At 42.0% G+C, this 15,240-nt stretch overlaps 1 protein-coding gene across 2 annotated transcripts in view; it reads left to right on the top strand.

Annotated features, from left to right (window-relative positions):
• Positions 1 to 221: 221 nt before the first annotated feature.
• LOC142955482 (nucleolar protein 4-like) overlaps positions 222 to 15,240 on the top strand; it is a 131,608-nt gene continuing 116,589 nt past the window's right edge. The window contains exons 1-2 of one of the 2 annotated variants that reach the window (XM_076097015.1): positions 223 to 575; positions 1,332 to 1,894. In XM_076097015.1, coding sequence (XP_075953130.1) covers positions 1,478 to 1,894 — 417 coding nt within the window. In that variant the 5' untranslated portion in view covers positions 223 to 575; positions 1,332 to 1,477. Of the gene's footprint in view, positions 1,895 to 15,240 lie in introns of both variants that reach the window. The other variant, XM_076097022.1, reaches the window with a different exon arrangement.

Consider the following 15,240-nt stretch of genomic DNA (forward strand, 5'->3'; position numbering starts at 1 on the left):
AGTTTTCATCCAACACTTGTTCTCCGATGTTATTTTGGAAAATGTGAAAAAGACCTTCAGGAACCTAAATAGGCATGTTTAACTTATTTAATGTTGATGTGTTTGTTTGTTTCATTTTTTTAACAGAAGATCTCGAAACAGTTTTTTTCTTCACATTTTGGGGGTTGTACTCTCTCGTGCTCACTTGGCTCTGTGTTACACCCCCTTTGACATCTCGGGACCGTCTGGTTCAGTGCGCTGCGCTTTTTTGGTGGTTTTTGGGCACTTCCTGTTTTTTGAGCACGAGCTGCAACGTGCATGTCCCGTGGACTCAACCCGGGTTAACAGGCCGGGCAGGTGGTGTCTCGCACCAGTGTAACCGTGTATATTTAGGAATACAGCTGCTTTTAGGAAGGATAACATCGTATGCTGTTATCCCCCGCGCTGTATACCTTCTCGTTTATTTGAGGAAGGAGGAAACGAGGCGTAGTGTTGCGCTTTAAGGGTGCAAAGAGAGAGGAAAGACAACCCGGATTCAAACAGGTGTCCGGTTGTCTCCTATCAGCCCGAGACCGCAGAAGGAAGGGAGAGAAAAGGTGACAAAACGGAGGAGAGGGGGGGGAGTATTGTTTTTATTTACCAAGAAAAAAGCGCTGTCAATGAGCAAATCAGTCCGCTAATTTGAGGACGTGTCGTTTCTTCTTTGGTTCAACGGCGACGGAGACGCGACATCGAAACCAGGAGAAACGCGGCTTTTAACATCGGAAATATATATATTGTTAAAAAAGAAGAAGAAGAGAGAGAGAGATAACCAGCCATTCACCTCCTGTCGTTCTCTCTCTGCGGAGAAAGAGGGGGCGGTAGAAGAGGGGAGGCGGTGACTGACGTCCCCCGCGGGACAGGCCGACCGATCCACGCTTCTAACAGGTGTGTCTGAAGAGGGCACAGCGCTCCAATCTGCACCGCCCGTTCATCCGGTCGGTCCTAACCCTGCCTCCCTGCCTCTCCTGTCGTGTGTCATTGTTCCTGGAGAAATTGCATCCAAACAGGGGGAGCTGGTTTTTTTGGAGTTAAATTTGGCTGTTTTGGCATCCCAGTGAGCGCTTATTCTTTTCTCATTTCGGTTCTCCTCGCAGCTACCCGTTGGTGCGTAACAGCAGAGAGGAGGAGGTGAATATCCAAACGGCTAATTTTCAGACGTTCATTTAAAAAAAACAAAAGAAACAACGAGTGGGACTTTGTAGCGTGCTCCGTGTGTTCCCGTAGGAATGGAGACAGTTTAGAGAGGTTGTCGTTTCAGAGCTGAAGATTTGAAGATTTTGTTTGATTTTTTATTTTTTTTCTTCCACCAGACTGGGAGGTTTGGACTGATTTCGCCCCGTGGTGAAGAGGCAGCTGTTGGTGCTGTGGTGTCAGTGACGTTCGCTAGCCAAACTGGACCCAAATTCTTACCAATTTCACGGGACAACAAATTGGACTCTCTCTATCTTGTTTAACAATGACAACGAGAAAAGCCAGCAGTGTGGCGGACACGGTGACCACCTCCTCCACCACCAACCAGCACCAGAACCAGAACCAGTCGAGGAGCGGGAGTCCCAACAGCGGCGTTGAGGCGGCGGGCGGAGGAGGGGCCGAGATGTTCGCTGAATTTCAGGACTGGTGCTTGCGGACGTACGGGGACTCCGGCAAGACCAAGACCGTGACCCGGCGCAAATACCACAAAATCCTCCAGACCCTGATCCAGGGGGACGAGGAGAAAAGCAACGGGGCGTTCGTGCACGAGAAAAGCAACAACCACATCAACGCCAAATTTAAATTCTGGGTCAAGTCCAAGGGCTTCCAGGTCGGGACGCTGCAGGACAGCAAGAACGGGTCGTCGGACAGACCGGTGCTGTACGTCCCCATCAAGGCGACGGTTAGTGCGTCTTCCTCTTTCACTCCAGGCTGTGTGCGTGCGTGCGTGTGTGTGTGTCCCGCGTTCATGATGCGTGCGTGTCCGTCACTTTTTGGGCTACCCCTTATTTGTCGAAAGAAATAAGGTGTGTGTGTGTGTGTGTGTGTGTGTGTGTGTGTGTGTGTGTGTGCGTGTGCGTGCAGCCTTAAACTGTAATGCATAACTTTCCCTGGCTCGGTGCCATGGCTATACAGCAAACACCTGTTCCAATACAGAGCTGAGCCTGTTAGTGGTTTTGCATTGGTACTTTTTTTTTTTATACCCACAATCTTTATTTTACCAGCATGTCCCAGTTGACTGTCAGGCAATATGGTGGGAAAAAGCTGCACACAGAGATGTAGGCTGCCATAACACAGTTAACCGAAGCCCCAAATTATGTTGTTAATTCAGTTTGTGACACCAATATTTAAAAAAGTAAACAACTATTGGCATTTCACATGCTGCAACCAGTAAATCTACAAATGACTAAAAATGGTTGCCGCTGTTACTGCTGAATATGAATGACAGCAACAATTCACCCAGTCATCAGAAGAAACTTGCAGTTTTTGTGTCTGTAGTACAGTTTAGTGTAGTACACAAGTACACTTTGGTGTACAGTTTGGTTTAGCACTGCTGGGTATCACAACTGGAATTGAGTCATTTTCTGTCAAATGGCTAATTGACAGATTTTTTTCAACAATAATTAAGCTACATGACTGAATGTGAACCGTCCAGTTTATCTGTCTCACTTTTATCTTTGCCCTCCTGTCAGTTTGGCAATGACCTTTGACCCGGAGTTGTACTTTTTTTTCCACATTATCCCAATTTGAATTATTCAAAACTCTCCAGTTAAAGTTTGTTTTCATTTTTAGAAACTATATATCAAAGAGAGTATGGTCACACATTGGTCTGGATACAAGTCATGTACAAGTATACCTCAAATGTTCCTTGTATTCCTCTTAGTATTAGTATTAGTATAGCATTTTGCATACTTTATCTTTTGCTCATTTCATATTTTAAAAAGGAAACAGCCCAGGTGAATAAAGTAAAAAAATAACACTAGATATCACTATGAAACGTCCCCAATTGATTCATTATATTAAGACAAATGGGTTTTTTTGTGTTAAGTTTTCAGAAAATGTATGTTTGAATATGCAAATGAGTCATTATCTTATGAAGTAAATGGTCATTTGCATACGCCTCCAGAACAGAAATCTGAACATTGGATAAAGCCAGGTTCACATTTTTAGAGTCAACAGTTTTCACAGAGGGGATTTTACTTATCTCTTTGTATCAGAAAATACTGTCAACAGCAATACAAAATAAAATCCATTTTTTAGGTATAAAATGTCTCAGGTTATGAATCATATACGAACAAATCCCTCTTCAACAAATATTCAGAATCTGAGAAAATACTAATTCTGACAAAAAGGCTTTTAAAGATATTTATTGTAAAATTCCATACATTTAGTAAGACACTATGGCTGAACAGGATAAACATTTTGAACTAAAAGATATCGCCATGAAACTTCCCCAATTGATTAGTTACATTGTTTTGTTTGTATATTTAAATATGCAGATTACTTTTGGTGAATTTAGGCCAAATTTACAGATGCTAATGTGTGATGTTTACATTCGTGGTAGTGCTGAAACATTTAGTCAATTCATTTATTAGTGGATGAACGGGACATTAATCGTCTACAATTTTGTCAGTTAACCGATCACATTATGTTTCATGCGAGAATGACAAATATTTTCGGGTTCCAGCCTCTCAGATGTGAGGATGTGCTTGTCTTGGCTGCGTCTTTTTTATATCTTTTGGAAATTAAAGATCTTCAGGTTTTTCGACTGTCGAGTGGAGAAGATAAGCAATGTGTGATTGTTTTTTTGACCATATTCTGACACTTTATCGACTGAACGATTATTGAGTAATGTAAAAATGGTTTGTTGCAGCGGTAGATTTGAGAGTCACGACTGAAGAATGAATGTACAGTCCCAGTTGCCCATGTTGCTCATCATCCACCATTTCACCCCGATTTTGCTTTTTTAAAATAATCAATTTCTTATCCACAGCATCAGTGATCAATACTTATTGTTTTGTGTCCACTGATGTCAAGGTACAGTAAAGTAAAATGGTGTAGCGTCCCTGTCGTTCAGTGTGTTGTCCTCCTTTCTGTCTGGTCAGCTGTAAGTTCCCACATCATAACTTCTGCTGTGTTTCGAAGCAGAATCGTCTGTATTTTCCAAATGTGAGCTGTGAAATGTGTTCTCATTTTTCTGTTGTCTTTGTTTTTGTTTGTGGGAGCGCACATGTTGGTATTTTCATACCGTAGAGCACTTGTTGAAAGTGGAGTGCAGTGTGAGTCGGATGGCACAAAGATATGAATGAGAGGAAAGAAGAATGGGCTTGTTTCTGTGATTGCAAAACACTGTAATGTATTTAGAAATGATTCAGTCCAGTAGGTCTGTATTCTTTATTTATTGTATATATTTAGCCAGGATCATCATATCCAAAGGGGGTCCTGGCCAAGATGGCAGCGTAACAGTTCCACACATGCACTTCATGAAAACACAAATAACAGACTTAAAAACAAAACAGCAAAAAGTTAAAAACAATATAATTAAAAAAAAAAAAATCTCATGAAAGAGACGACAGACTTGCTTGAACCAAAGAATTGTCATTCAGTGTCAGGACAAGTACATTTAGCACTCAAATGATCCTTAATACTGTTTGTATAATATTGTTTGCTTATAAGATAATATAGTTTAAAATGTCTCTTTAGCTAACACCTAGAATTCTTTTCAATTTGCCTTCACCCTAACCTGGGACCGACGTACTTTATTTGTCCACATGATCTGATGTTACAGCTACTTGTCGGCGACAGTAGAAAGCAGAAATAAGGAGGCAGTTCATGTAGTACGTCTCCTTTCAAACTGACTTTCTCAGTAAAACTGCAACGATGTGTGCGGAAACCTGAATCAGAGACAAATGACTGAATTTAACATTTTCAACGAAGATGAACTTGCATATATATAATATCACCATAATCAATTGCTGATTGAAGCATTGCTTGAATATTTTTTTTTAATTTTAATTTGTTTCTACTCAATTCAATTTATTTGTATCGGCCAAAATCACAACTTTGCCTCAGAGGGCTTTACAATCTGTACAGCGTACGACATCCTCTGTCCCAGGACCCTCACATCGGAACAGGACAAACTCCCAAAGAACCCTTTAACGGGGAAGGAAAGATTTCTATCGTGGAAACCTTTTTTCACCCTGCGTTTATACTCGATATGATGTTCAAAAAGACAGATATTTATAATTTGAGACTTGTTCAATCATCTTATTATTTACAGTCAACATTTCGTACTCAAGTCTAAATCCACAGAGATTCCTCTGAACAACATTAAAAAGCAGCTCCTCAATTGTACTTGCTAAGGATGTGGCAGAACTCTACATAATGGATTATTAATATAATCAACATGTGTTATCTCAATCATCTGTGGAAAACTACGCCTGAATGATTCTCTTTTTGTGTCTTAGGACTCAAATCACAGGTTGTTCAAATGGCTGAGCAGACGGGTCAATGTGATGCAGGATCGCTGTGGAGATGAGAAGGGTTTGAGAGGCTGGTTGGCATGGTTACCGTTTGGCTAATTTAACCCTGTCCTATATAATATCACATTCAGATTAACATCAGGAGTATTGCAGTCAGGACTGGGGATCCTCTCTGAGTTTATCTTGTGTAAATCCCTCTGTGTGTGTGTGTGTGTCTCCCTCTTGGCAGCAGCAGGTCTGTTGAGTCTGTTTAGTATCTGAGGATCGGCTGTTTAGACTGCAGAGAGAGAGAGAGAGAGAGAGAGAGATCTGTGTGTTATTTCTAAACATAGCTGGACTGATGGTGGAAAGATGAGGTCGTTTTAGTCAGTCCTCAGTTAGATTAGTATAACTACGTTGGGTCACCCAAATCACAAAAAACATAATTTTCACTTCGCCTCGAACGGTATCTAGCAGTTAGTTTCCGACCCCAGACCAATACAATGGAGGTGAATGTGATTTGATCTCTGGTTACATTTAAAAAAACAACTAAATTGCAAAATCATTTTACAGGAACAACGCAGTAGTTTAAAAGTTTCATAATGACAGATAGACCAAGGCACGCGAGTATGCAGAAAAATACAGAGATACAAACAAGTAAAGTTCAAAATAACAGTAACAGCTGCAACAACTTTTTGGGAATATATCTATATCTATATCTATATAGATATAGATATATCTATATAGATATATATATCTATATATCCCCAATTCTTCTTCCCAGGCACTTTTCAGATGGTTACGAGAGGGGCAAGAGATGTTTTGAATGATGTTATATATCCTTGAGACAAAGCACTCTTGATAAGGGTTGAGAATAAAACAGTCTTCCATCCATCCCCCAGTTGGGGCAGCTGGAAAGGAGGGAAAGCATTTTCTGGTTGGACAATTTGCACAGTTCCAATGAAAACTCACTGTAGACGACATAGCACGGTCTGGTGATTGTCTTGAAGGTCTGGGAATTGTTCTGTGTAACGAGAACATTTGTTTTAAAAAGGTCGGTTGCTGTTAAGTCATTTTCAACCCTTTGTTTTGGCCCCCAGCTTTTATTCAGGAATGCCCAGGAGTTGTGACATTTTCCAAGTTCTAATTGTGTGTCTCTTGGTTTAAAATGTGCCAAATATATATTAGCAAATTGTTTCATATTTTTGAAGACCCATCTTGAACTTGGAGGCGGGATTTAGAGTGACAAGCGAACATCGTCAGTCATATAAAACCACACTTGACTGTTAGCTTGTGGGTCGTAGTGGCTAGCAGAGCAACATCATGTTAAGAGGTGTGTGTTTGGATCTCAGTTGGCAACAACTTAGTTTTTTTTGTTTATTAATTTCTCATTCTGATCTAACAATGTGATCAAGTGATCTTCCACAACTCCATAGCTAAGTGCAGCTCCGTATACCTCCACATCTCTGTATCGCGCTGGCTTTATCTAGCAATGGTTTCTCACCAACACACTACATATTACCAGATTACATGTGAACACATTAGGATAACATCAGAATGTACCTTTGCCCAATACAGAGCCTGAACGCATCATAAAGTAACGGAACGGAACTTTCGTTGGTTGGCCATTATCGGTGCTGCCATCGCTACCAGCTCTCCTTCGGCCAATTTAAACACGGATTGGTTGTTTACAATGTAACATTATCAGAGATCGGCGACTAGAAAAGCATAAATGCCGATGTCCTGATCGCATGTTTTACTAAATAGTGGCGGATAACGATGTCAGTAAAACTTTATTATAGTCTGTGACTTTAAGATCAGGGATCCAGAGAATAAATATGGTAAGTGAAGGGTGTCCTTGATAAACTGATACAAGTGTTTAAATATGTGCGTGTGTATTACTCAGCAGCGACTAGTTCTTTTGCCACCTGCCTGTCTCTGACTGGATGTGTTAGGCAGCTATGTTTGCATGCTGGCTCAATCAGCGCCAGCAGCACGTCATGTCATACTGGGACGATTGAGCAGATCTTCAAAACCATATGATATTAAAACAGACGGTCTAGTGTGATGTTTGTTTACATCAGTGATGGTTTTACAACCAACAGTAAAACAGGCCAGTATTTTTGATTATGATCAGTTGAGAAAAACAAAAATGTAATTTTTGTTGCCCCCTATGTTCTGACTTATCCAACATATGTGAAACATGTATTTATATTTGGCAGTTGTTCATTTATTCCACTACTGCAGTTACAATACTTGTTTGTAGATACATTCACTGTTAGTTTGGGTCTTTTTAATGGGATTCATTGCTAATTAGAAAAATAAATGATACAACCATCCATCCATCCATTTTCCTCCACTTATCCGGGGTCGGGTCGCGGTGGCAGCAGGCCAAGCAGGCTGACCCAGACCTCCCTCTCACCGGCAACATCTTCCAGCTCATTCTGGGGGATCCCGAGGTGTTCCCAGGCCAGCTGGGAGATGTAATCTTTCCAGCATGTTCTGGGTCTCCCCCGGGGTCTCTTCCCAGTTGGACGTGCCTGGAAAACCTCCAGTGGGAGGCGTCCAGGAGGCATCCTAATTAGATGCCCGAACCACCTCAGCTGACTCCTTTCGACGCGAAGGAGTAGCGGCTCGACTCCAAGTTCCCTCCCGATGACCGAGCTCCTTACCCTATCTCTAAGGCTGAGCCCGGCCACCCTACGGAGGAAACTCATATTGGCCGCTTGTAGCCGCGACCTTGTCCTTTCGGTCACGACCCAGAGTTCGTGACCATAGGTGAGAGTAGGAACGTAGACCGAGTGGTAAATTGAGAGCTTTGCCTTCCGGCTCAGCTCCCTCTTCACCAAGACGGTCCGGTGCAGAGCCTGCTTTACTGCTGCAGCCGCACCGATCCGCCTGTCGATCTCCCGCTCCATCTTACCCTCACTCGTGAACAAGACCCCGAGATACTTAAACTCCTTCGCTTGAGGTAGGCACTCCGTCCCCACCTGGAGGGAGCAAACCACCGGTTTTTGGCAGAGAACCATGGCCTCAGATTTGGAGGTGCTAACTCTCATCCCCGCCGCTTCACACTCTGCTGCAAACCGCCCCAGTGAATGCTGAAGGTCATGATCCGAGGAGGCAGGACCACATCATCTGCAAATAGCAGAGAGGCGATCCCGAGACCCCCGAACCTGACGTTCTCCGCCCCCAGGCTGCGCCTAGATATCCTGTCCATGAAAATCACGAACAGGACCGGTGACTAAGGGCAGCCCTGGCGGAGGCCAACACCCACCGGGAACGTGTCTGACTTATTGCCGAGAATGCGGACACAGCTCCTACTTCAGTCGTACAGAGACCGGATCGCCCGTTGTAACGGGTCCGGCACCCCATACTCCCACAGCACCCCCCACAAGAACCCCCGAGGGACCCGGTCGAAAGCCTTCTCCAAGTCCACAAAGCACATGTAGACTGGTTGGGCAAACTCCCAGAACCCCTCCAGTAGTCTTGCGAGGGTAAAGAGCTGGTCCACTGTTCCACGGCCGGGATATGTAGCTCATGAAAAATTGGTCCAATATTAACTTAGGTGACTATGCAGCACAATAAAACAGTTTAGGTTATCTATGTCTAGAGAAATACAGGAAGTAAACATTAGATGGTAATATTAATTATAATACATTTTATTTATATAGCGCTTTAAAAGGCACTCAAAGACACTTTACATGTTAAAAACAGAAACAATAGAAGCATTTATAATAAGAACAAAATATACGACATAACTAAGAAAAAAAAAAAAATATTATAAACATGAAAAGACAGAAAATGGTGGGAAATGATAGCAACAACAGGAAAGAATAACTGTGTCATATGGTGTCTTTCAGAACTGTCAGCATGTCATTTTTCTCCCTGTGCAGATCGAACCTTTAGTCCTGTCTTTGTAAGGCTGGTTATTGTTCAGAAGAATTACGATACCAGTTCTGTTGCTGCTGTCAGTACCGTTAGCTGGCTGCTAGCCACTAGCTCCCGTGTGCATGCTTCTGTATGAGTGTAGCTGCTGCGGTAAATGTGCCAATCACATGTTGCATTAAATTGAAGAATGCTTGCTGTAATTGGTTGCAAGCAAAACCATACAGGTAGTATTTCTTTTGAGTATTTTTGTTTAAAAAGGATCGGATGTCGGTAGTATCGAAACTACTTGGTACTGGGTTATTTTGATTGGCACCTAAAAGGTATCGAGTACCGATACCCAGCACTATGTCTTTGTGAGAAACACAAGCCTGGATGTGTTACACAGCATCTAAATGCTGTGTTTATAGCTCAAAACAGCATCCTGCTTGTTTGCTGTCTGCGTCGTGCTGAGAGGGGTATGACCTGACTGCAGCAACGGCTGATCAGACAGAAAGTGTGTTTATACACTGACACTGATACACAGATAGTGTTGTGTGTTTGTGTGTGCGAGACAAAGAGATGATATTGCTCAGCTGATCTCTGAGGTATGAAACGATGTTGGAATGGAAGACTTACAGAGGTTACACTCACAGGTGAGACACGTGACAGCATGCAAGTAATCAGAACTGCTAGAGGGACCATTTGATATGACTCCCATGGAATATTACTCTAGTTAAAGTTAAAGTGACAAAGACACTGATTCCTTTCCATTTGTTTGCATTCATCTCTGTACTACGTTCAGCAGCCTACAGCTCAGTTGAAGTTTCATTGAGTTTTTGTGTTTTTGTCACGTGACTGTTGGTCTCCGCAGTGTTGAACTGTTGGACTCATGAGTCAATCGTGGCTTCCCAGTTGCGCTAATGTCTTGACACTTCTACACATTTTTTTTTTTTTTTAGAAGATCACAGAAGCGTGATGGAGTCCACCTCAGGGAACAGGATTTTGTTCTGTTGTGTTTTTTTTTTTGTTTTTTTTCAAATCCAGCAGGGGACTTGTGCTACATTTCATCATCCTCGCCAGTGCAGTTCTGTCCTTTTGTCACTAACAGAAAGTGTAAGTTAATCAAAATGAGGGTGTGGAGGAAAAACGATCCTTCGGTTAATTCAAGACGGCACTTTTTAATTAGCTTAATTAGAAGTTAAACCGCCCATTTTGCTTGCGGGGGTCTTTGGTTTAAGACTTGGAAGAGAATCTGGCCACGAGGTACATGTACAGTCCTCATTAATGTAAAATACTGTGTATGTATATTTATATGTGTGTGTGTGCATGTGCGCGTTGGGACTATCCATGTCTGTTAAAGCGCTACCTATCATGGTTTTTGTTAGTTATATATCATCAGTGATATTAAGCTTTTATCCTGAATGTCCCTTGCAATCAAAAGCTGTTAGAAAATGAAAAAGAATATCCTGCTAATACATTTGGCCCCTTAAACACACAATGAATACAGGTAATTGTAATCATAATTGTGTGGCTCTTTTCTTTAAAATAATCTGGTATCGCTCACATGGAGTCCCATGTCACAAAATACAAATATCAAATACACAATGTAGATAAAACACTTGATACCTTCAGCTCCTCATCTTCACATTAGGAGCTCTGGTCAGAACAGGCTTCTCATATCTGGTGTTGATGACTGCCAGCAGGGGATATATTAGAGCCAGATTTGATAGCATATAAACATTAAAAGTGATGCTTTAGAAGAAAGAAATATTAACAAACAACCATATTCAAGCTGATGTGTAGTCTGTATCTCATGTTTTTGTGAAAGACAGCGGTGGAAGAAGTACTCAGATCCTTTACTGAAGTCAAAGTTCTAATACCACACTGAATACACTCAAAGTACTGCATTCAAAACCTTACTTTAAGTTACTGTGAGGAACTTTTGTTCCCAATTTAATACTGATGACTATATGACCTACATAAGTAAACGGTGCCATCAACAAGAAGATTGGCTGTTTCTATATGAATGATGTTTCTGGATTAATATTACTTCTGCCTTCATGTACATCTGGACATCTGGAGATACGTGGTTTTCACTGGACAGGAAGAGGATGAAAAGCTGTATAGGATACGCGGTTACAGATAATGGGTGGATATCGTGAGTAGAAGTATAAAGTAGCATAAGACAATACTTAAAATGTGAAGTAAACACGTAAACAGGATGTAACTTTTATCTTAATCAAAGTAAGGTCATCGTGGAAGCATAATCATACTTATGTGCAGCATAGCGTGAGCGATGAGTCTTTGTTTATTAATGAGCTCTGTTCCATTGTATGTTATTGAGAATGAAATAGTCCACTTATTGTTTGGGCCAGGTTCCTAAACCACATGTCCCATGAACCCTTCTGCTCTGTGAGAGGACGTTCCTATCAGTCTGCTGCCTTTTTGTCTTCCTGTCGTCTTCACTGAGGACAGTAAACTGGTTTTCATGTGTGATGTGAGGAAATCTATCCAAGTCTGATACAATGACGTGAGCTGCAACATAAAGGCAACTTTGCAGCGGTGGTCCCAGCTGTTATGGTTATTACAGTAATGTCTGAAGATTTAAAGGTTTCTATAGGATCCAGTGAAAGAGAGGGCATCAGTTTCTCTGGTGCCAATGGAGTCTGACGCTCCAGCTAGAGAAGGAAGCACTGAGTGGTTTGTTGGGGCTAATAATAGTTCCTATCTAGACAGTGGTGTCGAGTACATGTGATGACAGCTTCCCCTTCCCTTCACTGGCCTCCACCAGAGTTGTAGACAGAGGCTTTGACAGTTTGAACAGAGCCTTATGTGCAAAGAGTTGTATCAGTTGCTCCGTGGATCATTGGTGTGTTATTATGAATAGGGTCGTAATTGTCCTGTATCAGTAAAATGGTGAGAAACAACAAAAACAAACAAAGAAATGTCAATAAAATAAACACAGCGCTTCAGGTTGTTGTAAGTCAAATAACAACAAGCAACAGCTACTTCTGAAGATGATGCTGGCTGGTAAGATTCATCACCTCTGATTGGTTCGCGAAGAATGACTCCCAAACAGAAAACAGCTGACATCAACATGACTGCAGACTGAATAATACAGGGAAAATGTAATTAAGTCGCAATTCCTGTCTGATTATTAGACTCGCATTTCTCCGTCCACATACTGAAATATTTAAGTGGAGGATAAAGCTGTGGGTGTTCAGACAATACAGACATACAAACAAAATAGTTTTATTTCTTGTTATACCTTTTTTTTGTTTTTGTTTTTTTCACTCATTTGGAACGTCCAACCCCCATGTTGGCCTTGGAAAAGTGTAAACAACTGTGTCTTTGCGGACCGCCTCAGCTCCAGCACGCTAGGTAAGGAGTTATAAACACTGCTCACAGCTGACTAGTTTTAAAACAAGACATTATAAAACGGTCTTAAATATGCACTCACTGCGTACATGAGTAGCCACAAATTGATGCTTACACTATTCCCATGCGACATGATTAGATTTGCCCCATGGGGACAATACCCAAACGGCTGCTGTCACATACACAGAGCTGTCTGGACTTGGATATGACTCCGTTAAACCAGGCTTGCCTGCACTCTTATCAGCACCGCGGTGGGGATGGGAAATGGTATGTTTAGGTAAACAGATGGATGAATGAAACCTCTGTTTGTGTACGTGTGTGTGTGTGTGTGTGTGTGTGTCCTATTAGCAGCAACAGAGACAATTTGTCCCAATGTAGAACCATGAGAGGAGGAGGAGGGACTTTCCTGTGCATCTGGGGGTCTGACGGTCTGTGTGTGTCTGTTGAAGGAGGGACAGCTTAATTGGGGTGGCCTCCTCTATCAGGCCTCAGTGATCTCTGCTATTTCAAAGAGCCCCTTATTCTGTCATTATAAAAACCCTAAATTGACAGGAATTGGTTGGACTCTTGTGTGTGTGTGTGTGTGTGTGTGTTTTACCCTCCCTTTGACCCTAACCTATCATACACATGTGTGTATGTGTGAGTAAGCAACTGTTCATCTGTGCCAGAGGTTATGTGAGGGCCAAGCAGCGGGTGAAGCAGCGGGCACACTGCTGGAACACAATAGAGACCCCAAAATCAACTCTGTGAAGTCTTTGAGCAACGTATCCTCATACAACGTTCGTATGACATCTTACGAAAAGTTACTCCTCATTGTTTGTGCGTTTTCCTACGTAAGCCAACAACGCATGTCAATTTCCACTCGTCACATGCATACGGTCTTTTCAAAATATACTTCAGTCTTCACGGGAAACTGCTCAGTTGGGTTTAGGCAACACAACTACTTGGTTCGGTTTTGGAAAAGATCATTGTTTCGGTTGAAATAAACACGGATGTGCGTAACTAAATAAATCAACATTAACTTCTCGTGTTCAGCGGTCTCTTGGCTGAAAGATGGCTGGTGGCAGCAGGAGAGACGCCTTAAACTGCAGATTTTATCGCTGATTCAGCTCAGAGCTGAAATGATTAGACAGTTATTTGATTGGCTGAAAAATAATTCAACTTATTTTCATAACTGATTAACTGAGCTTAATATCTTAAGGTTTTGGAGTGTTGGTCTGATCTATTTGAAGATGTCCCCTCAGACTTGACATTTTACAGACCAACTGTTAAAAATAAGCAGCAGATTAATCGATAATGAAAATAATTAGTTTGAGCCCTCATTCAACTGTGATTCTAACCCTAAATATAGGCTGAACAATATTCTGACTAATGCAGCGTAGTATTTAGATTTTTAAATCTACAATATTTCATTGCAAATTATGTTTAATTTAAATTAAATTAAATTAATTAAGCCTATGTATGCACACTGCGTGCTTGGCTGAAAATCAATTGAGAACTTCAGCTAACTTACCTAATGTACTCTCATGCTTTGACTCCCATCATCTTGGTTTATAGCTGCTTACATTTCTGGGAGCATGAGAATACACACGTTCACTACCAGCTAACGTGGACTCTCTCTCACACACACACACACACGCGCTGTCCTGGATTGGACAGATTGTCGACGACTGTTGTCCAGCTTGAGAAGTGTGACGCTGTGTTTCTTTGGCCTCTTGAAAGGTGATTATGTCATGTCCATGCCTGCACTTCCCTCCAGCTTTTACTTGTTTGGCATTTGTTTCCTCGGTGGCACCGAAACACACAAAACATAAAGCGGAGATAATCAACTGTAGTGCATAGAAACTCGCTATCCTTGTGACATTCAGTGGTCGTAGAGGATTATTCCCTCTTTGTGTCAGCAGCAGGGAGTTCCAGGAAAGTGAATGCTGCTGATTTATTTGCACTTCTGAGTGTGTGTGTGTGTGTGCGCAACTCAAAGTGAAACACACTCGCACACACCTAGCCGTTGTCTTTGTATGGTGGATCAGTGCAAGTGTCAGATGTCTTGGAGCACAATGGAGGCAAACCCCCACTGTTTGAGAGTGTGTGTGTCACTGCTCAAAGACAGAAGGGGTGATGGAGTGTGTGTCTGGGTTTGTGTGTGTGTTTGTGTTGTGCACAGATAAACTCTTGCTGTGCAGCTGTATGCTGTTGACTGGTGTAATTATGTTACTGAGAGGCCAGAGAGAGTGTGTGTGTGTGTGTGTGTGGTGGGGATTGTTAGTGAAGCAAGAGACTCCATTAAAGGGTCACACCACTAAATAATATGGTAGCTGAAACCGTGGTTGAATATGAAGTGAAATCCAGATGTCACAGGTGAATCCTCGCATGTATCCTTCACTGGATTTTATACGAGATGAAGTATTCAAATATGGCGACCCATCCATTCCATTAAATCTCATGTACATACACCAAAATACCTCTCTTTGTCTTCCGATAATCCTCTTGTCTGTTAGAGTCTGTCTGGGATGAGCATGGCTGACTTCTCACCTACATG

The sequence above is a fragment of the Anarhichas minor genome, unplaced genomic scaffold (assembly GCF_050575085.1).
Source record: "Anarhichas minor isolate MPS153535 unplaced genomic scaffold, ASM5057508v1 ptg000003l, whole genome shotgun sequence".
NCBI classification, from domain to species: domain Eukaryota; kingdom Metazoa; phylum Chordata; class Actinopteri; order Perciformes; family Anarhichadidae; genus Anarhichas; species Anarhichas minor.